This window comes from Chamaea fasciata, unplaced genomic scaffold (assembly GCF_029207755.1).
Source record: "Chamaea fasciata isolate MVZ Bird 193981 ecotype frontalis unplaced genomic scaffold, bChaFas1.0.hap1 SCAF_4, whole genome shotgun sequence".
Lineage (NCBI taxonomy): Eukaryota > Metazoa > Chordata > Aves > Passeriformes > Sylviidae > Chamaea > Chamaea fasciata.
The window spans coordinates 54,044,526-54,072,013 of NW_027094089.1; the positions used below are offsets into that span (position 1 = coordinate 54,044,526).

Below are 27,488 nucleotides of genomic sequence, written 5' to 3' on the forward strand. Positions count from 1 at the left end.
TGTGTGTCTGAGATAAGCATGAAACCCAAAACAACTTGATAAGGAACTCAGTAACTCAAGTTTGCAAAGAAGATCATTTATAGGCCACACAAAACATACCTAATAAAAGTGTACTGCTCATCATACATCCAGGGTTGTAATTCCAGGCTGGGATACTTCCCAAAAGGAGGAACAATCAGACTGAACATGAGAGCAATACACACAAAGACAGCTGGCAGCACAATCTGAAATTGCAAGGAAAAAACAAGTCCTTTTTTAAAGCAAATGTTTCCAGAGGCATCAGGAGTTATGTATGAATCACTTATTGGATCAAAACCTTTTCAAAGTTTCCCAGGAATACTTTAGCTGTTTACACCAAAGCAGTGCTAGACACCAATGCAAGATCTGTCTTGACATTCAGCCAGGGAATTCACTTCAGATATAGAGGACTTAGCTTGCAAATGCTGTTCTCAAGGGCAAAATGACATTCTGCTGCTGAAGAATACTGTAACTACACAGTTTATCATTCAACTCCTTTCACTTGCACAGGCCTCCTTCTGCCCACATATGCAGTGAAGGCTAATTTTGGTTATCTGCGTTCCCCTGAGGTTTTTAGGCCACCATCAATTCAGACTACAATACACGGTCCAGAGATGTCCCTGCTGAGGGAGTCTGCTCATGTTGGAGGCTCTCACCTGGGCAAAAAAGCCTTTCCGGCTTCTCTTGGCAATGAGCATCCTCTTCCACAACAGAGCCATGAACTGCTGCTGGGTGAGCTTCCAGCCCTTCATCTGGTAGGAGCCCTTCCCATCCATGCCACTGAGAAGATCAGTTTCTCTGGATTCTGCTAGCAAGAAGAAATAACCCGCATTCAAAAATTCAGAGATGCTCTCTGTGCTGAAGCTATCAAAATGTGATAGATAGCTGGAGTAGCCACTCTCACACACCAAAAAAAAAAAAAGCACAGTCAGCAGCAATAACAACAGAAATTTACATGAATGTATTTTCCCCCTTATCTCTGAACTTTGGAGGGAGGATTGAGCTGGCTGTGTATCCTGTCCACAATTCCTACAGGCAAACACATCACCAATCCTTTGGCAGTCTCAGCCTTCAGATCTCCAGTACTTATAATATGAAAGCACATCCACAGGAAGAAAATAAGCTTGAACTCTAGCAATACCTGGATCTATGTCTGAGTCATTAGGATCAAATGCATCATCTTCTGTAAATGGACGAAGGCAGCTCTGTCTGTCTCCAAACACACGTCTGTTCCTTCTGGCTGGCAACGTACCATCTGAAAATAATGCAGTTATGGTTAGCTGAACTGCTTCAGGTAATCTCCAGCTAGCCCCAGAAAAACCAAAGCAATATAATTTTCATTTTACATGTCTCCCATTTGCAAACTGAAGAGCTGATCTGGAGTGACTTCAGTGCAGGTAAAAGCAAAACCAAGACTGTCATTCTGCAATGGGTCATGTTTTATGCACCATACTTTGTGTGATGTCCCAGAAACTTCTAGTGCACTTGATTCCTTTTTTATTTTTTTTTCCCAGGGGAACAGCAGGCTGCTCTCATTGTAGGAAAACTCACTTGCCACATGAGAGTCATACGTAGTCACTTGACTACAAGTGCAATTTGCTGTTATGAGCACTCAGTGCAGTGATCTGCTCTCAGAGAAAGTAATTTGGACCCTACTGTGTCAGGAGTTCTTCAGAGCAGACCACAGTGTCAGTCAAGTAATATGCAATATACTCAAACATTAGAAACTCTTCATTGTTACAAAATAAATAAGCTACCAACTGAATCAATTAACCTCTACAGCACATAAAAGCATGTATTAAATACACTAAACCCAGCTATTTCAGGTCATTAAAAATACTAGGGTGGAAGTGCTTCAGTTCAGTTTCAATCAGGATCTGTCACACCTTGGCACATGTCACTTCTGTAGGGGACAACTGTACCCACCTGAGGTTTCTGCATCCACACCACTATCATCAGCCACTTTCAGGAAGATCTGAAAAGAAATAAGTGTTAATGAAAATCAAGAGGAGAGATATTGTGGGTACTGCTTCAGAAGATGCCATGTGAGACTGGCAGGTGCAATAAGAGAACTGAGGATACTGAGTTTATCCTCTGCATGATGGAGATATGGACTTTGTGGCTTCTCTCCAATTTCCAGGAGCCAGACTGCTACCAGCTGTTCCCCCTTTCCAGTATCAGTTCCCAGGCCATCTCAAACATGAGCTCTTTCCCGTGTCTCAGAAACAGACTGAGTAACTAAACTTGGTGAATCTCATATTTCCCCATATCTAACAGTGGTCTCACTCTTGTTTGAATAGGCATCTTCATGGAGCTTGACCCATGGACTCTCCTAAACCAGAAATAACCAGTTTTCAAATTGCAGATAACAACCAAGGTCTTCACAGCTGTGAAGGACCTAGAGGGCAACCTCAGTAAGTGACAACACCACTATTTCAGTTTCCCTTGTCATTCATTAAAAATAAATAAATGAAGATTCCACAGAGATAATGTGCATGATATTTCTGTGATAAAGAGAGTGACTTGGCAGCAGGAACACAGTCACATGGAATAAACTCTGAAACCATAAAAAAATCCCTGACAAGGACATATGTGTAAATTGTTTACGTAATGTATGTATCCAGTACTGAAATGTATATTTTCAGTTAAATGCAACACAAAGCATCCCTAAAAATAACAGACATTAGAAGCCAAATCAGCCTAGGGGCCAGCCTACATGATATCTCAGCAAAGTGCAGATGAGTACATAGGACCTGTTTCTGCATGTCTGTACCACATTTCAGTTTTTAATGCACACCTCTATCTTCCCACACTTACACAGGCAGGAGACAATCCGTTTTGGAGAGGACTGCAAAGGTGCCTGTTCTGCCAATTTTTACAGGAAGCAATAAGGCTTTATCTCACTTTTAATTCTGTCATGATTTATTTTGCCTAGTTGAAGAGAAACAGGAATCAGGAGCTCACTAACCTCCTCCAGAGTAGTTTCAGAGATGCCATAGCTGGAAATGCCAAGATCAGAAAGACGGTCATCAATTTCATGGAACAGCTCCACAAAAGCTCCCTCTTTAGCAGCTTTGTATGGCAAGACATAGGTTAATTCATGACCTATGTCCTCCACCAGTCTTGCCTCAGGAACATGTTTTGTAATGAGATTTGAAATTGCAGAGACATCTAGAAAAAACAAATGTAAAAGATAGTTCTGTTCTGGTTACCACTCATTATGTGGAAAAAAGAGCCCAGCCTTAAAAATCCTGCTAGAAATAGGGCAAATAGGACATCTCTGGAAATAAGCTCATTTCCACGAAAATTTTAATTTGTTTTTAATTTAACACAAGGCTGCATAAAAGCCTGGCTACACTTTTCATGTGCAGAACTTGGGAGAACTTGCATGCTACTGGAAGACCTGCAAATCATTGATGTACAGCTCATCAACATTATATATTGCTAACAGGCCAAGTAGCTACATAATATTTGCTTATTAACTCTCAGAACAGCTTGAATTCAAAACGGCTCACTCAAGAAAAGCATTCCAATATTTAAAATGTCATCACTGTGAATTTAATAATTTTCCAAAGACTGTAGCTACATAGGAGCAACAAGATTAAGGCACCTGTCCAAGGCGAGCTACAGAGCAATGTCAAGTGGGATTCAATCTTAAATTTTTTTCCAAGCCTCACCTATTGTCAATGTGTCACTTTCATGGTCACTGCCAAGGCCAGCATCAGAGCTGCTCTGGGAGACACTGTCATCCTGGCCACAAAAGAGAAGGCAAACATTATTTCCTGCTGTTTATTCAAAATGGGGCCCACCAGATGCTACACTCTAAGTAAATCCAAACAGATGGTGACATAGCACTGCAAAGGGCGAAAAGTAAGAAGTAAGATTATGAGTATAGAAGTGAGTATTACAAAAGTGTACTTCACCTATTTTGTATCACTCTAATCAACTTGGGACTATTGCCACTGAAAGAAACTATAATGGAAATGTGTCCCCCACACAACTGTTTAATTAGACGTGGTCTGGCACAGTGCCGCCAGAACAGGTAATACTTCTTTCTAAGAACAAAGGATTTTCCTTTGAGGCATTCTACTACGGAAAATCTTAGCTTCTGCTTCCAAAAAGCTTATGATTTCATGAAGAAAGAGTAAGCATGAGCAGAAAAGGCCAGCTGTACCTTTTTCAGATAGGAAACTGTGCTGCTGCTGTTTCGGCAGGAGCTCAGAGAGGAATCCACATCCTTTTTGACCAAGGTCAAATAATAGCCTGTTCCCAGCTGATTCTTCAGGAAGAGGGAAGAGCCAACACAGCAGAGCTTGCCATGAGAAATAATGGCAATCCGGTCCCCCAGAATGTCTGCCTCATCCATGTGGTGCGTGGAGAGAATGATAGTGCGACCTGAAAGAGAGCAAGGAAGACATGGTAGGTCAAACAAACCTGTGTTGCCATGCCAGAGCCACAAACACCTGCATCTTGCCATGAAGCTGGATGGGGCATTGATGCCACAAGTTTGGCTCCTTTGAACAGGACTAAGATTATGGAGAAGATTCACAACTGCAGTCATGGGTTTATTCTCCCCACTGTCTGCTGGCTCTTGTTGTGCTCAGCAAAGGCAGGTTTGATTTCATGTCTGAAAGGCTGGTTGCACAGAGCAGAACAAGACATTGCTGAACACCAAGGGTGATTTTTTGACTTTACCTGCCCTCCCTCATAACCCAGTAAAAAAGTTTGTTTGTGAATTCTGACGTGAATAGGAGAAGAAAGGAATATGGATAAAAGATCTGAGCATCCTTGTCCTGCATTGTCTTTGTTCATTCCTTGGTGCAGACAACAAAAAATTTGCAAAGACACATTGCTATTTTGAGAATAGTCATGAATCAGGTTGATTTTCTTTTGCCTTCCACAATACATTTCTTAAGAGTAGAGAAAAAGATGACATACCTTGCCGATACTTCAGAAGCAGTTCCCATATTCCTCTGCGAGAATAAGGGTCCACACCAGCTGTAGGCTCATCCAGAATGACAACCTTGGAGCCACCAACAAATGCTAAGGCAACAGAGAGCTTCCTCTGCATGCCACCTGTCAGGCACAAGAAAAAAAAGAGGTGTTCAGGCTGATGCGGAGATGAGTAGAACAGCAAAACTGGCAGCATGGTGGATAATAACCTCTCCGAAAGAAAGCAGACTGAGAAGAAGTACTGCTGCTGTTCAGGCCTTCAGGGTCCCACCACTTTCTGGACAGTGGATAATTCATCTGGATAATCTTTCCTCAGTGGAGTCTAACTCTCCTCCTACTGCAGGGAACCACACCTTGCGTGCCCTTCCTTAAGGGAATTATACTGTCTCAGCACCAGGGGTAGCAAATCACCAGCTGGGAGGCCTAAGCATATTTGAGGATCTGGAACACAGGTCTCCAGAGCTTGAGCTGCAGAAGTAAGTCCCCATGAGACTCCCCTTCCATGGAAGTGTTCCAGAGGCAAAAGCAAGGAATTACATTGCATTCCCCAATACTAAGATCAACTGTGGTCATCTGCTCACCCTCCCCAAAGTCAAATGTGCAGTCTGTAATGGTATTTGAGTAAGACAAAGGCGTCTCAGTCCCTCTTGTATCTGGTACAGACTGATACAGAAATTCTGCCCCTCCTGAACAAAGGAGGACAACACACCAGGTCACTCCTTCTGAAGGGGCAGAAGTCAGCATAAGGAATGCATGCATAGTTCACGAACAGCAAGAGACTTGAAGACTGGTCCAAGCCACTCCCACTGAAACTCATAAACCCCAAATATATTAGAAAACTTGGACAACACACTGCAAATGCAGCTGAACTATGTCATGATGGAAACAAGTACAAAATACTCAGAGAAAGTGAGTGACTTGTTATGGCCATTAGATAGCTTGAGACTGTGCAAGATTGTGATGTTTACTAAGATACATTGATTAGGTACTTAATAAATAACTGATTTCCTTAAATGCTTAATTCTATAGTAGTCCAAATATAATTGCAGGATCCCATCAAGGTCCATAACACAGCCTCTGCAAAAGCCAGTGGACAGTTTCTGAGGCTGACAAATGTAAAAGATCTGAACCTACCAGAGAGCCTGCTTGTCCTAGCTTTCAGTTTGTGAGGCAAACCAACATCTGTTGCCATCTGCTCCATCTCCTCTTTCACCTTCTTTTCCGGCAGCCCTTTGAGCCGAGCATAGAACCAGATGTGCTCCTCCACAGTCAACCTAGGGAACAAATGGAGCCTCAGGGCACAGTTGAAAGCACCATGCTGGGATCTGTCCCTTTTATTAGCATTACTGCAGGCATTTCTGTTTGCTCAGAAAAACATATTTTAAGGCTGAGGTTTCAAGAAGAAGCCACAGACTGGGTGCACTCATCTTGGGCCGGACATCAGGGTGTGGCTCTATTCAGCACCCATGTAAATAATCCTTTCTTAAGGGTGCTTAACAGCACCACAAAGAACCCAAATCATTGGGCACTGGGGAAACACTTGGCCTAGCTGGGTGGAGTAGATTATTAACAGACATGAAAGATGAAAGTATGAGCTCTCGCTGATCATTCCCAGGCCCTTAGGAATGTGCTAATAAACAGAATGTTCCTGTACCAATCCAACACCACTTCATTGTCTAACACCATGCACACACAGAAAAAGGACTGTCAAAGCTGAAAGCCCACTGCTGTATCCTGGAGAACCCAAATGTCTGTTGGATAGCAGAAATCCCAGATCATACTCACAAGTCAAAGAGCACATTGTGTTGTGGACATACACCCAGGTTCTGCCTGATGGTGCTAAGCTCAGAGCGGATATCTTTGCCCAGGATGAAGGCTGTACCTGAAGTTGGGGGGAACAAGCCAGTCAAAATAGACCTGAAAGAAAAATAAAACAGATCAGCAGGTTCCACCACTAGGAAACAGTGGACGACTGAATTAAGAGTAGGTGGAAACCCTGGGGAAATACCATATCAAGAAAGTAGCCTGAAAAACATCTCACTAATGGATTTTAAATAAACCAAAGCACGAATTAGCTCCAGTGGAGATCAAAGAACACCCACATGGCTGCTTGAAGGGAAGATTTTTTTCCTCTACAAGCTTCTTGTTCTTTCAGTACCAACTTGCTTTCTTTCACCGGTGAGTCAGAATCACAAACGGCAATACTACAAAATGCCGCCTACAGATTCATTTGACCCAGCCTGAACCTGAGCCCCCCTGTGGCTCCAGTCCCCTGCATCTGTAGGGCTACCTAGACTAAATCAGCAGAGGCACTCTGGTCTGCACCAGCTTGCACAATGCAGTTCTATGGCTACCTCTACTACATGGATAGGAGTTGCAGTATTCAGTCACTTCCCTACTGTCTTAAATCATTATTCTGTTCTTACATGGTAGTGGTTTTCCCTGCTCCATTATGTCCCAGAAAGGAGGTTATTTGTCCTTCATAGAAGTTAAGTGTGAGACCATCTACAGCAACTTTCTTGCCGTCACGGTAAACCTTGACCAGGTTCTGGATGGAAACACCAAGACTCAGATGCACCGGCTCTTCTTCCTTGTAGACTGGAAGAAAACACAAAGTTGAGAGATATGATAGATTTTAACAGAAATTGCATGGGAGTTGTAATAGATATCACATTTCCCCAAACCTATGAAGAAATGAGCTATATGAAGAACTGACCAAATTTCTTCCTCAGAGACAGACAGGAATCTTCCACAGAAGATTAATCATTTAGCTATTTTCTCTCTCTAATCTGGGAGTTTGAGATCTCCAGTGTTTTCAGGGTCAGAAAAAATTCAAGGACTTCTCACCTCCATGAGCCTGGAGTGCCCAGCTGCACTCAGGTGGGCAAAGTACCTTGGGTTTATATGGACGCACCCACCTGATCAGCATACCCAAATTCTGATAACAAAAGGGTGACCAATTTCATCTATCCATGCCAGTACTGCTCCTGCTGTCTTTGGACTCTCATTTCAGAAAAGGGTAGACCTTAACACTTCACTTCAGAAAGGCTCTGTGTCCAGCACTTACCTTCTGAAGACCCCTTCTGGTCAGGATGGGGGTGCTGCCTGTCCTGTGGTTCCTCCCCAAACCAATAGGACTTTGTGAAAGGAAAGTACCAGGGTCTGGGAATCCCATACTGGCCTAAAAGAAAACCATTACATGAGCCTGAATGCATCTGTCCCTTTTCTTTTATTAGCTTTCAGGACAAGAAGGAAAGTACTCCAACTCCAGTAAGACTCCAGATGAGGCAGGACTAAGAAGAAATCTTTCTATATGAAGACAGACTTTGCATAAGAGACATCTAACTTCACTTTAGAGTAAAAAACCCTTATGCTGAAAGGTGCTAAGTAGCACATGTAGTATTGATACTCTCAACTCCTCCCTTGCAGCACAGTCTGCAAGAGGAAGAAGAGAACTTAAGAGGAAGGAGCAAGTTAAATACAGCAAAGCTTCTGGGGCTAGATCAGCCATGGCCACAGTAGGGTCATGCTTCTGTGATGGCCAACACTCACTGCTGTCAACAGAAAAAAACCTTGCTCTGATGCTGGTTTTGCTCCATGACCTTTATATAGCTTTGCTTAAAAATGAGCCGAATTTGCATCTTAGCAAGTGGAAAGGGCAAAAGGATTTATTCAAGTCTTTATTTAAGACATTATCCCTCAGAAGTAGACCTCACCTGGGAAGACAGATTCAATGTACCAGGTCATGACTCCATACAGGAAGGTATCAAACAGCATCATGACAGCTGATGTGGTGATGCTAAAGCCATCCTCTTCCAATGGGCTCTCAAAGAAGTTGTCCCACTGAACACCAACTCCCTGCTCCTCAAACAGTGCAAAGTACTCGCAACCAAAACCAAAGGCTACTGGAGACAGCAGGCTCTGAAAATGGAGGCATGAACAGGCACTGAGTATTTTATACCTACTCTCCAACTAGTCATCTCAGTTGTAGCACAAGGCTAAGGGACATTGTCCATATGAAAAGTCAAAGTTCCAGGGACTGTCACTGTATTTGCAGATACGGAGTGGTAGATTTGGTCTAGGTTCCAAGAGGCCTGATATCTCTACTGGACCTCCATCCAGAATCGTTTGTTTCCCTATCTTTCCCTTAATCTCGGATTTTCCTGCAAGGGAACAGGTTGGTAACTGACACCCTCTCCAGACAGGTAGGAAGTGCTGTGCAGAAGAAAGGCAGGTGGTTCCTTCAGCTTGCATGTCTGGTGGTACAGTATCACAGCATACAGAGATCAAGGCAGCTCAGTCCAGCTGCATTACTTCTATTACCAAAGCCAACAAAACCCTCCTAGCAGCTTCTACCAGATTCAGTAAACCACTTTATCAAGCCCAACCCTGATAGACTCTTACAGTGAAAATAAACCTTCCATTTCCACTTTCCCCCTTGTAATAGTGTCCAGCTAGAGAGCTGCTGTGTACCATACTGGTGGAGACCCAATGACCAGGAGAGTTTCATCACGACTCACCGCAAAAAGCTTGAGTGAGAAGCTGATGTGGTCCTGCCAGGCAACACAGAGCACATAAGGCAGGTACAGCGTGAAGTAGACAATGCCCCCACAGGCAGCTGCCAGGTTGGCCCTGGAGAACACGGTGCTGATGAGGAAGCACTGAAGGATGGTCACGACACCGAAGATCGAGAGGAAAATGAACACCACACTAGGATCGCTATAAGGCAGCAGATTGCCCATCTGGCAGGAGAACAATAAGTGCATCAGGTTTTGAAAGGGTTCTCCGAAGTACCTCTGTTATAAGCAGCTCTGGAGGGGTGCTGCTGAGGGGAGGCTGGGCTTCCTGCAATATGCATAACAGCCTTCCCAGAAGTGAGGCAGTACCATAGGCATCTTTTCAAGAAAATTGAATCCACAACATTCCCTCCTGCTGTTTTCAGCCAAACAGTCCAGTTGTTCCAAAATCCTGTTCCCCAAAAGTGACTGGCCAATACACACCCACAAAATTCTCCCTAGTGTGTCAGTGCAGACAACTGCTTAGCAGGCTCTAAAGGCTCTAGATTCTGCTGCCACAGGCCAAACCAGGCAACCCACCTTCAGGATCAGCACCAGCAGTCCTGCACTCATCAGGAGAGGTACAAGGCTGCTAATGAACCAGCTTAACCAAAGGATGCCATTGTCAAGTCCCATAATCCTCATTGTTTCTTTCAGCCGGGCTTCCTTCTCATACACAATGCCCTTAATTATCACAGCCACTGAGTAGATCCAAGCTAGTGTCATGAAGAGAGGCATGGAGCGGCTCATGACACGCAGAAATCTGAGAAAATGAAGGAAAGGGGCCGGGAGAACTGAGTGAGAAACATCACTGCAACTTCAGATACCACTTCAAAGACTATCATCAAAGCATGGTGACTGCTAAGGCTTCACTGCACAAGGCAGCTGATGTGCAAAGCCTAACACAGGACCCGTGTCTCACCATGAGGTGAGGTGGATGGGTTTAGAGCACATTGCCAGTTAGGAGTGGGAGCTGGAGCTGCAGTTGTGGAAGACTGGGGGCAAGGAGCTGCCTTGCCCGGGGACTGCTCTCAATTGCCCTCTTTCCCCTGTCCTGTGCCTATCTGTCTGCTTTTTTCCCCAGTGCTATTTTTGCTTGTATCAGGTGTGGGGATATGGTCACACCTCATGAAGGTACTTTGTATGTTCAGCTCCAGTACTCACAGTCCCTCCCCTGGGCAGGACTCTGCAAGTCATTACATATTCTAAATCCTCCATGAGGGTGCCCTGATTCTAGGGACTAGGAACACTATGGAGATTGCCTCCTCACTGATAATAGGGACATAAATCATGCCTGAAGAGTGACAAAAGCCCATGCCTCCCAAGCTTGTCCTCCTGGGAGCTTTTGAAGCAGCCTGCATACATACATGTCATCCACATAACATGGGTAGGGCATCTGCTGCACATAAACTCCTGTTTTCTTCTCCGTGCCTGTCTGAACCCTGATGATGGCCTGTTCTACCACATCCTGCAGGTAGACAAAGCCTCCCCAGACATAGCGCATGTCCTCAAAGGGGTCAGCACGGGGACCAGGATCCCAGTACCTGCACCAAGGGAACAAGACCTTTCCATTAGAAATTCTCCTTGGCCCATCCTTTGTAAGAAATTGATCATAAGGCAGGCTTGTCAGGGCTCACCCATCCTTGATCTTATTGGTCCTTTCCACATTATCAATGTCCATGCGTATCTTGTATTTCACATGTTGAGGAAGGTCTGTGCTGTCAGGAGCTATTTCAGTGAAGACTATGCCAGCCCAGAACCTCCTCTCATCCAGAAGTTCCAAGGACTTGTTAATGAGCCGGACTTCTGTGGGCACTGGCTCCAGTTTGTCCAAGTTGACACACTAGACAGGGACAGAATTAGAAGCATTTATGGGATACACTGCCAGATCATAATGTATTTTGTTTAGTTGTGGGGTGGAGGGAAAGAAGAGAACACTCCACTGATAATGTCACGGCCAAGACAACAGCATCAGACTATTTTGCAATGGTTTGTTGTAGCCCACCAAGTTGCAGTCATTGCTTCCTGCTTGACAGTCAAATATATATGAATGAGAAATACCCCAGCAAAGGCATTTCCTGTACAAGAGGCTAGATAGCACTGCAGTATGACCTACAGGATCTCATCCAAGTATCAATTTCCATATACAGTCTTATTTCATCTGTTACCAATTAATCAAGTATGATTCAAAGCCTCTAAACATCAGAGGGGAGACCTAAGGCTTTGGACCAGCTCTTTACAGGCCATGCACGGCCTGTTTCTGTTCACACTCATCTCCGAAGCTGATGAGGCAAAAAGCAGAACTAATTTTGCTCCCTCAGTTTAAAAAAGCTTCTAGCTTCACCACAGTCCCCAGCTAAACCCCAGACCAAAGTAAGAGCTGCTACACTGCTGGAGACAGCGGCAGCTTTCAGTCACCCAGTAACAGAAGGGCCAGAAACCACACACAGTCATGAAAGCAAAAGCTTCAAATACAAGGCCTACAGTTAGGTTCCTACATCTATATTTAGGCATCTGAATAAATGATAACTTTCTCACATGCTATTCAGCCCTACCAATGCCTGGCTGTATCCAGAAAATGGATAGAGGAACATCTATCTTCCCTTTCCAGAACACCCAGCTGCCTGAGTGGAGATAAAGCTGCTGCCCTTCCCCAGCGCCTTGCTCACACTAGCAGGATCTCACCTCCATGAAGCGGGATATAGTCTGGATAGCCCGGTCTGTCTCATTGAAGGCATCCACCCAGGTGTACACAGAGCCATTTTCTGTCTCAAAGTCCTCTGGACTGTTTGAGAGGAAACGGGCAACATCCTCCACTGTCCAGTTGGAAGCTGGCAAGTGCAGGTCCCAGAGGGCTTTACCTTTCAGCAACGTCTGCAAGTATATTGTTTTCAAAGAAGAAATAATTGTGAGAAGTAATATTAAATTCCTCTCTTGTAACAAAAACAAGCACTGCAGGGAAAACAATTGTTAAAAAGTCCAGGTAGGGGGCCTCTGTCATACTGAGAGGATCAGCACAGAGGTAATCCTTCCCCTCAGTTTCCCTTTGAGAAGGATGCACCTCCCAAAGTACAGCTACACCCTATCAGTCAGTGTGCTTTACAGGTTAGCTGGGTGCCTCCATGTCCTGCCACCCCTCTCCCAAGGAGAGGGCAGCAGAGAGCCATGCACAGCTCTGCACCCCACACATGCAAACCACAGAAGAGGGAGATGCTTCCCCAGCAGAAATGCACTTGACTAATACTGGTTGCCTAGCTCTGCTCACTTCTTCCAGAAAAGTCTCTCCTCCTGACTGGGATGGAGAGCAACTGAGGCACGGCTGAAGGCTTAGCAGAAACACCAGCACCAGAGGCCAGCTGATTTCATATTTTGCTTTTGTACCATCAGGGCTAGCTGAAGCAGCCCTTTACAGCCACCTTTGTCCTCCTGTCTGGGACAGTGATTTCTTCACCTGGCTTAACTGCTAGCTTTCTGAGGACAGGCAGGACCGTATGCACAATGCGTAGCACAAATGCACTGAAGCAGAAACCACTCAACTGGGCAGACAACATAAGGCCAGGCAAGAAGGGAACAGTAATTGTAAAGGATATAGTTGAACTGAAGTCAGGGAGATAAAAAGAAAAACCTGCACAAGAGAGAAAATTGCAAAAAACCTTATGATTAAGAACAGGAAGTGGATTTTTTGCTACAACAAAAATGAAAGAGGTAAAGAACTTCCCCATACTATGCTGTTACCAGCAAATCAGAAAGTAGCGGGTCACACTTACAAAAACAGTTTTGCAAACTGGAAAAACAGAACAGACCAAGTTAGCAAAGAAAAACATACAAAAAGGAAATCCAAGTACACAGGAATTGCATGTGCTGTGCTCTTTTCTCATTTGGCCTCCAAAATTAACTTATGTCACCACACCTGCAGGGAAATGTTTTAACTCCATCATGTTCAAGTCCAGCGTTAAAGCTCCTTAACCCTAGGGGCATGTGTCTCCTTTCCTGAAGTTCACAGGCACATGAGTATCAGGCTAAAAGTGGCAGGGATGGGCAAGCAAAGCACTTTCCTCTCCCTCAGCAGGAAGAAATATGCAGATTGTACAGTTGAGAGATGATGGTCGCTCAACCCAGAAGCATGGCAACTGAAAGGGGGGAATGCTGTTTGGGAGCTGCCAAGGCACTGACAATGAAGTACTCGTGCTTGTGTGAAAGTCAACAGGTGATAACAAAGGGATCCTTGTTACTACACTGGTACAGAGAAGAACAGATTGCTGGGAAAATCGATAATTAACAACCAGAGGCAACAGGGTTAACAAGCAACATAAAATATGAAACCATAAAAACCCAGAGCTCTGTAAAATTAAAAAAAAAATAGGAGGAACATTCACTTTTCAGAGGACATCATTGTAAATCAATGCTTTGGACCTCGACTTTCTGCCTGAACTTTGCAACAATCTGTTCAACTGTCTTTGGCACTCTAGTATGTCATGTTGATGGAGAAGTACAACAGGGCAGGTCACAGATTATTCAGCAGAGCATTGCACTGGGGCAAAAAAAGAATGAATTTCAAGGTTTATAAGACCTGGAGAGGTCTCTGTACACAAGAAGGTGCACTGTGATACCCAACTGTGTTGCAGAGACAGCTGGAGAAACTACTCTACACGGGTCCCTCTGTTTCTTGATGCCAGTTTTACATCACTGTGCTTCCAAAGACATCAGCACAGGGTGCACCCAAGGAACCACAGTAATGTGCTCATGAGGGCAACACCATGGACAAAACAGTACATTTTTCAACAGAGGCAGATTAGAATTGGGTGCTAAATGTGCATGGCTCCTGTTTGCAGGAGACCTACATGAAGGAAGGAATGCCAAGCATAATACAAGATCAGTACAATCAAAATCTCTTTCAAGAAGGGGTCCCATCCGTAATATTTATCTGTCCAATTCAGCAACGAAGCACCATCTAAAATAAATATTTCATCATTTATTACAAAAAACAACAGTGGTGGTTCAGGCAAAGACAGCATACTGACCCGAATGAGATCCATTTCCTGACTACTTTCCATAAATGTCCAAATCCTTGGGCTTATCTCCTCCCACATTCCCCCAAGGTCACGAAACACACCCAGCTGCTGGAATGTCCTGTTCACCTGTCACAAAGAGGAGAGGGAAGTTATTTCCAAAAGCTGGCAGAGACCCATCATGGGCTGAGAGGGTACATTGAGCCTTCAACAGTAAGTGCATGGGAGGTGAGAGATTAGGGAGGCTGTGCTTCTGCAGGCAATCCTTTCTAGGCTGGTGTTTGGGTCCAGTTAAACTAGGGAGGATCTGCTGCACAGCCAGAGGACATAGCTAACACTACACTATCAGAGGATAGAGCTAGAGTTACCTCAGTCATGACCTTCCTTATAGCTGGCGTATCTGGAGTGTACAAGATCTTCCCAATCAGCAGGGGTTTCAAAGCCCTCCAGATAATCCTGGAAAGCGGGCTAGATTCCAGGTTCTTCATTAGCTCATTGCAGTAGGGTGCTGAGAAAGAGTACAAAGGTGAATGGCTGAACAGCACAGTGATAACTGCAAAAAGCATAGAGCTTCAAGAACAATCAAAGCTGAAAGCAAAGCATTTTTCACATACAAACCCCCTCCTTTACTGCAAAGCTCCACAAAAAGCCCTTTTTAGCCCAAGCCTGCACAATCTGCCCAGTGAACAAGGAGCAACCAGGTAGCCTCTAACACTAAGGGCCACAGTACTAATTCTGCAACACTCCCACAACCCTGATGCATAGCACAAACAGAATTTGTCCAGAAAAGCTCATATTTCCAGAGGCTGCATGTGACTGTGCTCCCTTTCTCACTAAAATAGGTCCACTGCACAGCTTTCTGTGGGCTCTGCAGAAGGTCCCTGGGAGACTGCAAGCTGATAACTTACTGGCCCTTAAGGGAATATGCAGGACAATATATGCATGCCTTTCTAAAACAGCAGTGAATTTGTCCCTCAGGACCACCTGCTTTCATCTGTGGAAGTTTGGAAAACACTAGTGATGACAGTCATGAAGTAGATGGGATCTCAGACCACGCCATTGTTACGCTTACTTGTGGAGTTATCATAGAAGTTAATCACATCATCTTCAGTGCTGTTGCCTCCAAACAGTGCTTTGTAATTATTATCTTCATACCAGTTGAGGGATTTAATTTTGAGCCCTCCACCTTCTGGATGGCCACACATGATGCGTGACACAGCCTGATAGATCTGCGTAGAGGAGTTTGAGGCATTCACATTGGTCAGGAACATCACCTCTTGCCTCATGTCACTCCAGCTCTTCATGCTCAGCAGCTGGAGGGGAAGGACAGAGAAAAGAATGGAAGCAAGTACCAAACACAGTTAGCAAAAGGAGATGTTCTTTCCATGCACCTTTGAACTACAGAACAGATTTTTGAACATGACAATCCCCTTGAACACAACATCAAGGGTAAGAACCAGGGAAAACATTTCCCCACCACCGGAATGGAAGACTATAGAGGGAAGTCTCTTCTGTGCAAGTACTTGGAATGTATCCTTGCCAAGTTCTTTACTCTTGAGTTTTCTGCTCCAGTGCTGTGGGTGGGTCCTGGCCTCCCTGCCCTCTAACACAGAAGCTGCTTGTCCTCCTGGTTGCACAATGGCTTACATTCCACTGGAGTACCCTCACAAGGACAGGTAGTGTGGAGTACATCGAGTCAGAATAGGAATTAAAGGAACAACACCAAGTGACTGCAGCTCATGGGTCACAAGCTGGATGAGCCACAGACCACAGCAGTGTCACCTGGCACAATTTCACCAAGCCTCCACTGACTTACAGCAGGCAGCCAGTTTGACCTCCCAAACTTATCACTTATCCCTGTCCCAGAAACTCGTCTTCCCATTGTCAACAGCATTCCCAGAAAATCCTTGAAAACAAGCCCTGCTGCAACCAGGAGCCTGAATCACTGCATAAGTTTTGCACAGAGCCAGTCCCAGCAAGAAACCTTCTCCTGGCCAGCTGACCTGACACTAGGCCTGAGGTGACAACATACAACCAGCCAGAATGATCAGTACCTCTAGACTCATTTGAGTGGCGTAAGTCAGACAATATGCCTGCAACGTGCCATGAACAAAAGCACCTTGCCCACAGCCTGAGATACTCACTGCATTAATGCTGCCATACGTGGGCATGGCCAAGCTCAGCCCAACAGGAAAAACAACCTGCCTGCATGAGCATTGACTTCATGCTACACTGGAGTGTTGCTTTGAGACCCCCATATCTTGAGATGTCAGAACATGACCTCTTTGATGGTGACAGTAAGTGGATATTACAAAAAAATAAGACAAAGGCAAGAATCTAGGACACTTCCTCTAAGAAACCTTCCAGCTTCCATTTATTTTCAGCTCACTTCTATTTCCTAACCCTCAATTAATTTCTTCCATGGTAAACTCCTAGAATTTAGAACATACACAAGTATTTAACATCCAACATCACAGGAAAGAACCTGTTCTCTCTCCTTATCTGGCTATGGTTAGTTCCATTTGGTGTCATGTGGTTCTGTTTTTTGTTTTTACTCCAGGAGATAGTGAACATTCAATCCCTATCTCCTCTTCACATGCCACTCAAGTCTATAGGTCTTTGTCATATCTCCACCTCATCTCTTTTGCAAGCCGAACATTCTCAGCCTATTCCATTGTCCCTTTTGTGAAAGCCATTACACTTCTAAACGTCCTAACTGGCCTTCTCTGAACTGTATTCCAGTTTTGCTATCCCTTTTCAGAGAACAAGACCCTAGATCTGTGTTCTGTATCATAGGATTAAGTATAGTATCATGGTAAAATGCTACAGCTGGTTCTCTACACCTTTGTAAGTGTTTTCTAGAATTTAATCTGATTTCTTGACTGCTGCTGAAATATCAAGTGAAATATCAACATTAACTTGGATGTTCTTACTGTGCTGTCCAGAACAGGCACATGCACTAAACACGGCAAGCAGAGCTGCTGAGATACCTACTCGTAACTGCTCATCAGCTGCATCTCAGAAACAATTTTAGATGCTGTGATCCAACTGCCCTGTTTTCAGAGACAATAACAGAGTCAAAGACCATCTGCCACTTTGCTTACTGTGCACTGGTCTGTCACCCTTCTTTAAGTAAAATGCAGATAGGCAAAGTCTAAGACAGCTGGCAAAGCCAGCCAGGAACAATGCTGAAAGCAGCAGTGTGCTGGATCCAAAATTCACCCAAGGAAAGCACACTCAAGACTCTTTGGCCTTACAGTGGGAGGTAAACCTGACTGTCTGTGTGACCCATCTGTAGCACTGTACATGTTTTAGATGTGCCAACATCTGGAGAAAAATTATTGATGCTAAACAACAGCTACTACATGTCACCTACACAAGCAGCCTCTATTTTCAGATGCCTAAAATCACATGACACACAGATACAATGGAAGACAGCTGTGAGAACAGCAAAAGCCTGAGTGCAAATGTCCAGATTGACTGATCCAAGTGTACTTTCATTTCCTTCCTACTCACTGCTGCCTTTGCCTGCAGCCTGGTGCCACTCAACCTGGTTCCACAGGTTCAGGCAACCTACAGGACACCAGTATCATGGAACATTAATGAAAACTGTCACACAACCATTTTTCTTTGTCACATATGTTCATGCAGATTTTTGGATTTGATTATTCCTCACCCAAAAGGCCAAGGCTGCTTTTCAGGTGTGACAGTTTGAGTGTGCAATTCAAAGGGATCCCTTGGGGAGTTTTTGGTATCTTAGCTAAAATAGCTCATTTCTGCTCAGCTGCTTTAGCTAAAGTACTGTAAACTCCCTAACGTGATGAGCAAAGTAACTCAAATAGGAAGTGCAGCTAATTCCCATAAACACATGAAGTGTTAACCTGCTTAAAGAGGGATTGCATTTGCAAATACATTTCTACATGTTATTTTGAAACAGCTTGAGCAAGGAACTTTGTTTCATCTTTGGCACCAACATCTTTACAATTTACATGCAGAGCTGATCTTTTTACCCTCTGGAAGCAAATATGCCAAATGTGAAGGGTTACTAAGCTATTTTGTCTCCCAGATATGAGACCTGGCTCCCTAAGTGTTTCTAAATAGTTGTCCTTGCTCTTGGTGTTTAATCTGTGCTCCTAGAATTTGATTTAAAGAGTCCAAGGACGCAGTTCCAATCAATCCCCATACTCCAGACAAATATTTTGTTCAGACCATTTTTTAATTAAAATTCCCTGCTAGAAAGGCTCCTAGACATGGCACAAACAGTAGTTGTCTCCACCCCCTCAAGCTGCTGCCCTTTGAAACAAGGAAGCAAGTCCCTCCTTTTCACACAGAAATCCGCCTGACAGACAATAAGAAGTAACTTTCGGTCAAGCCATCTGGAGCAGCTCATGCTGTACACAGAGCAAAAAGCCGCCTTTGTTTGCACAGCAGGGCAGAATAAAAGGTAGTCCTACCCAAAACAGCTGCCAAGCAAAAGGCACGTTACCCTGGGACGTTTTAGGCCACATCAGCAAATTGAGCATCATGTGGTTTCAATTATTTTAATCCCAGACAAGAAAAAAAGCCAAGCTTAAGTGACGTAACAGGAAACAGCTGTAGTCAAACTCTGAAGGGCAGCCTTCCTGCTAGGAGCAAAAGCTCTTCCCTGGTCCTAACTGAAGCTGATCCTGGAATCGTCCTAATTTCAGTGTGAAGGGGGCTGTGCAGCAGGTTGTAGGGTGCAGGGAGGGGTGCGTGCCAGGAATTGTTGGCTGGCAGGGCACAGGCTCCCAGCAGCTGCCTCTCCGTGGGAGTGAGGCGCAGGCTAACCTGGAGTGACCTGCTCTCGTGCCTGCTCCCAGGGGTTACTACCGTTCACAGCGCGGAGCTCTGCTGCAGAGATGGGAGACTAGCGAAGGGAGGAGGAAGAGGCGGGTGTATTGTTTAGCTTAGATGGAGGCGGCGGCACTGTTTAGCTTAGATGGTTGTGATTTCTGCTCCAGGGAGAGAATGTTTGTGACTAATAGCAGCATTTCAAAGTCAGAGCCAGACAAAAAAACTAGGATAAGATTCTGGCTCAAAAGCCATCCCCTACCCCACAGATTTGGACTTCTGATTCATACTTAGGTACACAGGGCTTTTTTTCTTAATTCATCATTTCATCTGCAAAAACAAATACTTGCAGGCTCTAGAATGTCAATTTGGGTCTGCAAATCGCAGAGCACTGTGGTAATGTCATTGTGCTGACAGCTTCACAAGACTGGAAAGCAATCTCTGGCCCAAAAAGCAAGACAGATGAAGAGGAATCAGTAACCTACTGCTACGAATTTAAATTGTAACAGCCACAGCATCTTCTCCACATGTCATACTCTCACTGCACACGAAACCCAGTAGATACAACCAAGTAATAACCCTGATGTAGGTTGGCAACTGGATGGAGAAAAAAAAAAAAGAAAGGAAAGCCTCAACATGTAGCTTGCAAGGCACCACCTGGCAGCAAATGTACTGTGAGCCCAACCATTGTGCCACTGCTGAGAACGCAAAACAGTACAGAAAATGTCCAAATTTCTGTTATGGTATTTGTAACTTGAAGTGCCAAGAGGTTGCAAAGTGCATGCTGCCTGCACTGACATAGGGATAACAGCTGTAGGATGGGGAAAAGTTTCAAAACAAGCCAGGGATTTGACTTTGAGTTGCCTCTTGCACTCGATCACAGGCTAAGATAGCAACCACAGTGGTGTGTTCTGCTGACACGAAGACTCTTCTTACCTCTTTAACAAGATTCCCAACACTCGCTCTCAAAGTTTCCACAGTTTCTGACAGAGCCCACAAGGAAGAATTGAAAGAAAGTTGTCTCTGCAGGAAGAGAGAAATGGAAACTAGAAATTATTGCAAAGCACAAATGAAGAAATAAAAACTCTTATAAATATTCTTGTATAGAGCAGTTAGGACTGTTTACATTGGTGGGCAAGACAGAGCTGGCTTTCTGTGTAACCTTGAACTTAAAATACCCTGGGCTTCTGCACCCTGCAATGTATTAGGATCACCCCATTCTCTTTTCACAGGTTAAGCACACAGATGCCATAATCAGAACCATACCAACAAAACACACTTACAATGCAAAGGATGGCTTGCATTCCAGGCCACAAAACAAGGACAGCCTACAGGACAGCATGTGAAATCTTGCAAGCCAGTGCTAAGAAGGGGATGCAAAGTCAGTACAGTGGAGGAAAGGCAATTTGGTGGGTACATGTTTTCAGTGAGACTACACAGATACCAGCTCAGATACAAAGGACTCCCTACTGCAGTGTACGTTATCACCACTCAAGTCCTCCCATCAGGCCTTGATGTTCTTTATCCAAACCAACGGTGTATTTTAAAAGAAAGAGCTTCCAGGAAATAGATGGCATGCAACATCACCAAAGAGCAAGACTGATAGTCTTCCAGAATTGGAAGGCATAGCTTTCAGGGAACTATTTGTCACATTGAAGAAAACTCCTTGTTTCCAATTGCTCTACATGTAACTGGTGGCCTGGAGTTTGATTTGTGGGGTTCTTTTTCCCTTTCATTCACATATCTGGATTATCTTGCATGGAAAACATTTGGGCACAATCCTTGTTTCAAGGGAATGAAGATAAAAAAAAAAAATTCTGAAGATTTCATATTAGTAGCTCCATATTGCAGCATTTGAAAGCATACTAAAGTTACAGCATTGCAACACAGAGACGAACAGCAAGGGCCCTTGATTTTAGCACACATCTTTTGAGCTGAATCCTTTTCACATATTTCCTGAAGCAATTTCTGGAAACAAAGTTGGGAGGTTTTCACTTGTTCTGCTTGATCTGCTGGAGATGGGTAAGACCTGGTCAGTGCCAACTGGTGTAAATGGGCACTGATTCTGCTGATCTGCTGAGATGTTTAAAATTCAGCAAACTTTTCTGAGTGCATAGTTGGTCTTTGCTCCAATGCCAGTTGCAAATTCAGGGAGGATTCTCCAACCTCTGTCATCTGTACTAAATGCAGTCCTTAAGGTTTGGATAAATGAAAACATATAATCTAGGAGAAAAGCAATTAAAAATCCCCACAGGCTTAGACCTTCAAGACATATTTAAAGAAATTTAGCCAGCAAATATCAAAGCTACATATCTGTTCTACCACTACAACTTTAGCAGTAAGATGAGGTACAAAGTTCCAGGTTCATGCATAACAAGAGATGTGTTTTTTCAGCTCCAGATACTTCACCAATCTCCACAAAGATTTGTGTTCACTGCATCCAGAGGTGATTCAGGGACAGGGCGAATGAGGAAGTTTTCTGAAGATACTAATTGATTCAGAACAGTGAAAAGTCAAAATCCAATTGCAAAGGATTAGTGAACATCCTCCTACTGATACACTGTTACAAAGTGCCAGACAAAATTCAGCACTGCAAAGTAAAATACATAGGAAAAAGACAGTTCTACCTAAAGATACCCTTGTATGGCCCTGAATTAGCTAACGCCACTCAAAAAGAGATCTTAGAAATACAGTGATAAAACAGATCAATATCAACATAAATCCACAATGCAATCCTGGTTCTCAAGTACTATGTGCAATTTTGGGTTCTCCATCTCTGAAGGAGCTCAGGTACAGATAAGGGCCACAATTCAAGGTAAGAATGGTTTCTTACCTCATATCAATCCCTTTTGATTGATACTTGCACAACTTGATTGTAGATACCTACTTGGATTGTTTAACTTGTATATTTATGGGTGAAATTTAACATGCTGTGGGGAACACTGTAAGCAAGTTGTGTTTAAGAGTTCATCTGGGCAGTGACCTGTGCCCAGAAGGAAGAACAGTAGACCACAGTTCTTCCAATGGAACATGTAAGGACAAACAGAGGTTATGACAAAGGTCTGTAGTCTTACAAGTGGGATGGGGAATGGTGGTGGGAGGATTGCCTTCTGTGCCTCTTTCAGGACTAGAAAACTTCCAGTGAAATGATCAGTTTAAAACCATACCAAAGGTTTTTGCATACACAACTTAGTCAAAACAGTTGTAAAATCAGTAGACTCTATGCAATGCTGAAAGTATTTTAAGTTTGAGAAAAACTTAAAAGAATTCACTGAAGATAAAAATCTTACCAAATGCTATTAAACAACAAGATCCCAGCAGTAGATGAGAAAGTCTGGGTTGCAAGCTACTGAAGAACAGGACATTACACTGAAGAAACGTTGTTATATACTTGTCCAATGGCTGCATCCCTTCATATGCCTCCATTAAGGGCCACTGCTGACTATCAGTCAAGGACACTGAGCCTAACAGGACTTTTTCCTGACCTCGTACATAAGTCTTAGGTGATTCAAGGAGCTTGAAAACCTAACTCTGAAATGTGAGGAGTACCCATTTATCCTTTCATACCACAGCACCCAGACCTTTCTTCCCTAACAAATTCATATAACTTCAAGATCATTTCTCACCAGAACTTGCAATACTATCATTGATATAGAGGAAACTTTATTCTCCCTACTACTTCTTGAACCTCAAAGCCCACTCAGGAAGCCTCTCATAAGTCATCTCCAGAGACAACATAAAAAAAAAAAAAAAAAAAAAAAAAAAAAAAAAAAAATCAGTCATAAGGGCCACTCTTCTCTGAACAGATGAGCATGTCATTAATTTCCCTGTAATATACATCTTTGTAGTGACTCACTAAGTAGTTAATTACATTAATAAGAAACCTCTAGATTCAGGGTAGATCCAGGAAGACTGTTCCTACTGTGAGACTGTCTTTAGCAGGTATCTGCACTACATCTAGGGGCCAGGGAGGGTGATGACTCATTTACTGGCAAAGTGCAGCCAAAATATCTCCTGTCTGTTCTAGGCACACTGAGGAAAGACAAAGCTCTAGCAGGTTTTGAACACAACTGCCCTCTACAATTACTGTGGTTGTGGCTATCAAGTCATTAAATTTGTCTTTTGGGGCAGCCAACATCATAATACGCTTGAGGTACTGAGTCTACTTGGGGGGCACTCTGTGTTTGTATGTGCATACTACAAGATTTACTCTAGTGACAAATACTTGAGATGGCTGGAGGTGACAAACAAGCCTTGAATAAATTCACATGAGACTTCCAGGGGATGGACAAATCTGATTTTTTAACATACATGAGAATGCATGGGTATTAAGTGTTGGGAAGTCAAAACATTCAGCCAAAATTCAATCTGCATCACACAGCTGACTGTTCCTCCTTAATAAAGACAACTCTGTCACATTTGCTTTGAGATAGTTATTACGACTTAATATTGATCTTACCAGAAACTTTCCACTGGTCTCTGCAGAAAAATCACATGCTTTAAGCTTCTGCTTTTGTTTCCTGAGAGTGGAAGTCTCAAACCACTGCTGTTTCAAAGGATGATATCATTCTGCTTGACTGAAAACACTCTCAAAAGACCAAGGAAAGTTTCGAGTTCAGTTGCAGCACATATTTACATTAGGAGACCTTTTCTAAAAGCCATTCTTAAACTGCAACTCATTTGTTTTCTAATGCTTAGTTCATGCTAACCATTTGACAAAATACCACCCATATTACGGAGGGAGGAAAAACAACTGGATTATCATGTGTTCATCCACCGTCTTTCAAGGACCACTGTAGAACACAAGCCACAGCATATTTATGGCTTATTATAGATCCATTCCACTGGAAGTGAGTATGGCAAAGCCCTTATTAGGCAGTAGTGTCTAAGAGATGAAATTACACGGGAGCAATCTGAATTATCATTCAACTTTCTCCTGCCAAATCACATTCAAAACTGGGGAGACTTGCCAAGGGATATACAAACAGGTACATCTGTGATATAAGACAGTCAGAAATGTCGCACTGGACTGTGTTATAATGGCTGGGAACTTACTGCTATTGCTCTTGTTAGCCTTTCCCAAACTGTGTAGTCCCTTTAGGGGACAACTGCTGGCCAATCACAAGGAGAAAGCCAGGAAGGAAACTTGCATGTATGCAGTCAGATGTACTGCTCCACTGCTGTTCTCAAACCAGCTTCTCCTGCCTCAGTCTCACTTAGCCAGTGCAAAGCAAGCCTCAAGAAGAGATACATGTCCACAAGGAAGCTTGTACAACATATCCTATGTCCTGTAGTATTGTTGGTCAAAAGGCTTCAGAGAATGAATGCTGATTAAGACATGGGTCATGGAATAGGGAATTTGACTTTTTGAAACATTTTTTTTATCTTGCGGAATGAACACTCAAAGAAGAAGGAAAGTTGATCCTCTGCCTTGATGCCCCTGTGATCACACCCAGATTTTCTGCTGGGTTTTGATCTAGACAGCCTGCATCAAGTAGGTTCTTACATGCAAAAGAGTAAGGACACAGCACTTAACCTCCCTACCACACCTCCATGTGTTTGGCTCTGTTTTCTCTTAGTACAGAAGAGGCTAAACTGAAGTAACACAAAAGACCAGTGACAGAACTAGAATCCTAGTGTGAAATTTTAATTAGAAGTTCTTGTCTTAACTGTATCACTGCCTTTTGGGCAAAATAAAGGTGTTCTGGATAGAATTGAGGAGTAGGTATGTAATTCTTGCCTTTCTTTTTTAAAAAAACTCATCAGTGCTGTGACATTTAGTGCTCCTGCATTTCATCATGTATGCATTTTTTTTCTTTAAAAACCTTGATCTATCCATAATTTTCTAGTGATTACTGCATTTCTGAGAGCTACTTAGAACACTTAGAATTTCCCCACGGCTGCAAATGCACACACACTTTAAGCCAGCAGAACTGAGTATTGCCATCAGGGTGTCAGCCCACACACTCATTCCCTGATCATAGGGCTCTCAATCTTGCACCCTCCCCTTCATGTTTTAGCATAAATATTTGTGTAAACATACAATCAGGTCAATCACTTTTAATCCGGATCAATTCCATGATGAAATTTACTGCATCATCTTGCAGAGGTAATAACAAACAGGAATGCAGAGGGGAAAAAACAAGCAAGCAGATGTCAGGCTAAGTCATAGGTATTAAGACATTTCAAGAAACCACAGCCACTTCACTGACCAGATATCAAAGAGGCACAAATTTCCAGTTTATAATTCAAGCCCTTGGTGTTGAATTTACAGAGTTCTTGCATACAATTGCAAGTTCTTGTATTAGCCTTGTACTAAGATGCTGCCTCTCCATAAATCACAAAATAGTGCAACCAGTGAAGCCCATGTCCAATTACACAAGCTAAAAACCTGTCTCCAAATTGCTGTTGCACCTGCATTTGACTTGCCCTCTACTTTGCTTACTGAAATGCCTTGCTGTGAAGTACATCAAAAGAATTAAGAGAAAAAAATTCTCTTGACAAATTGTTGGCATTGGTTTACAGACTCTGTAGTATTTACAAGAGCATGATATCTTCAGTGTGCATGTCCAAGATTTGACACACATTGCCTTCAATAAGCTGTGTCAAAAGCCTCCGTTGTTCGTGAACAGAAAGTTCCTTCTTCAAAGATGTTACTTCAGGTCACGGCACTTTTTAGCCTCTAAAGACACTAAGTTTCAAATGTGTTGGGTGAGATCCTACAGTTTAGCTATCCATTTTGCCTGGCCACATTGAAGCCAGTTAATTTTTGTTTCACTCACTACTACAGGATACACTGTGACACGTTTCTGAGGAAAACTGTGGACAAACCAGACAAAAATGCACAGCAGGTTTAAAACTGCTGGCTTCTGGACTAGAGCTTTTTTTTCCCCCCTTGAAGACAAGATCATGAGCCAGCTTCTCAGAAGGCCCCCAAAACAGTACATAATGTCTTAAACCTATACTGTTGTTGCCAAGAAGCACAGAGTGGCTTATGACTGTTTCCTTTCATCAACAAGCAATATAGACATGCTTCTCAGTACCTGCTTCTGTCAGCTAAGCTGGAGAAGCTTCCATAAATAAGAAAAGCAAGACTGAGTCTCCACAGGGCCCAGAAAACCAGTTCAGAGTGGTATAATAGCTGGCTATTTTCAACCCCCTCAGACCTCAAAATTCTAGCATCTTTGAATGGTTTAAAATAAAATATGTATATGTGTGCACATACACATACAACTGAAGACAAGAAAAATTATAGCCATTCCTCTCTAAACAGCCCATCTTTGTTATAACTTAAGCGCTGTTACCCCATCTCCTAATGCTTATGGATTGTCTTGCTCTTCCAGCAAGAAAGACAAAGTACAGATGGAGGACATGTGGAAAACAGAAGATCAGCTGTGGAGAGAAGTCACTGACTGCTACGTAGTCTGCAGGAGAGTAATATGATTCCAGTACTTGATAATGACCCTCTTTGACTGGGGACAAAGCCAAGAAAGTGGTACATGACTTCTGAGTACTGAAAGACTTATCAAATCTGAAAACTCACACAGCAGACAATAGAATATTTGTTTTAATGGGTAACAGAGTTGGTTCTGTGGACCTTTTTTCACTCTACTCTTATTTCCAGCACTGAATTCCTCAACCTTCCATATTTTAATATGGAAGATATTGCAGATCTGTAGCAAAATATCACTGGATTTTCCTAGATCCAAGTCTTCTCTAATCTCCAGTCACCCTGTAAATAAAGTACTTTCTTGATATTCAATAAATTCTTCCCCCAATACCCATTCAGTTGATTAATTTTTGAAACAGGACTTTAAAACTTGACTCACTTTACATGATTTAAACCTACTCAAAGGCTGTGGCCTGTCAGTGGCTAGAAACTTCTGCACTCAGTGGCCCCATGCTAAGGGCAGAGGGCACTAGTTTCAGAGCTCAGCACAAGCCAGGCTTATATCTGGACTCATTCCAGCCAAGATACAGCATTTGACTAAAACACAGGGACAACCAAGAGCCTCCTCGTTATTGCGCAGCATAAAGACTTTCCTCTTGGCAAAATGAGCTGCAGACTACGCACGCATAGGCTCTGCAAGCAGCAGACTGAACAGGGAGGGTAAGAATGACAGAAAGAAGCAAAGTTGTT

At 43.3% G+C, this 27,488-nt stretch overlaps 1 protein-coding gene across 3 annotated transcripts in view; it reads right to left on the reverse strand.

The window, feature by feature from the left end:
- The window catches only part of ABCA1 (ATP binding cassette subfamily A member 1), a 92,054-nt gene that overhangs the window by 15,959 nt on the left and 48,607 nt on the right, over positions 1–27,488 (reverse strand). For 2 of the 3 annotated variants that reach the window (XM_066181613.1, XM_066181615.1), the window contains 22 exons: positions 20,285–20,371; positions 15,609–15,849; positions 14,905–15,044; positions 14,549–14,665; positions 12,213–12,401; positions 11,165–11,370; positions 10,895–11,071; positions 10,068–10,290; positions 9,492–9,713; positions 8,688–8,892; positions 8,039–8,152; positions 7,398–7,569; positions 6,757–6,888; positions 6,106–6,245; positions 4,957–5,094; positions 4,193–4,413; positions 3,696–3,768; positions 2,987–3,189; positions 1,945–1,993; positions 1,160–1,273; positions 675–826; positions 100–224 (listed from right to left, as the gene is read on the reverse strand). In XM_066181613.1, coding sequence (XP_066037710.1) covers positions 100–224; positions 675–826; positions 1,160–1,273; positions 1,945–1,993; positions 2,987–3,189; positions 3,696–3,768; positions 4,193–4,413; positions 4,957–5,094; positions 6,106–6,245; positions 6,757–6,888; positions 7,398–7,569; positions 8,039–8,152; positions 8,688–8,892; positions 9,492–9,713; positions 10,068–10,290; positions 10,895–11,071; positions 11,165–11,370; positions 12,213–12,401; positions 14,549–14,665; positions 14,905–15,044; positions 15,609–15,849; positions 20,285–20,371 — 3,440 coding nt within the window. The remainder of the gene's footprint in view (positions 1–99; positions 225–674; positions 827–1,159; positions 1,274–1,944; positions 1,994–2,986; positions 3,190–3,695; positions 3,769–4,192; positions 4,414–4,956; positions 5,095–6,105; positions 6,246–6,756; positions 6,889–7,397; positions 7,570–8,038; positions 8,153–8,687; positions 8,893–9,491; positions 9,714–10,067; positions 10,291–10,894; positions 11,072–11,164; positions 11,371–12,212; positions 12,402–14,548; positions 14,666–14,904; positions 15,045–15,608; positions 15,850–20,284; positions 20,372–27,488) is intronic. The other variant, XM_066181614.1, reaches the window with a different exon arrangement.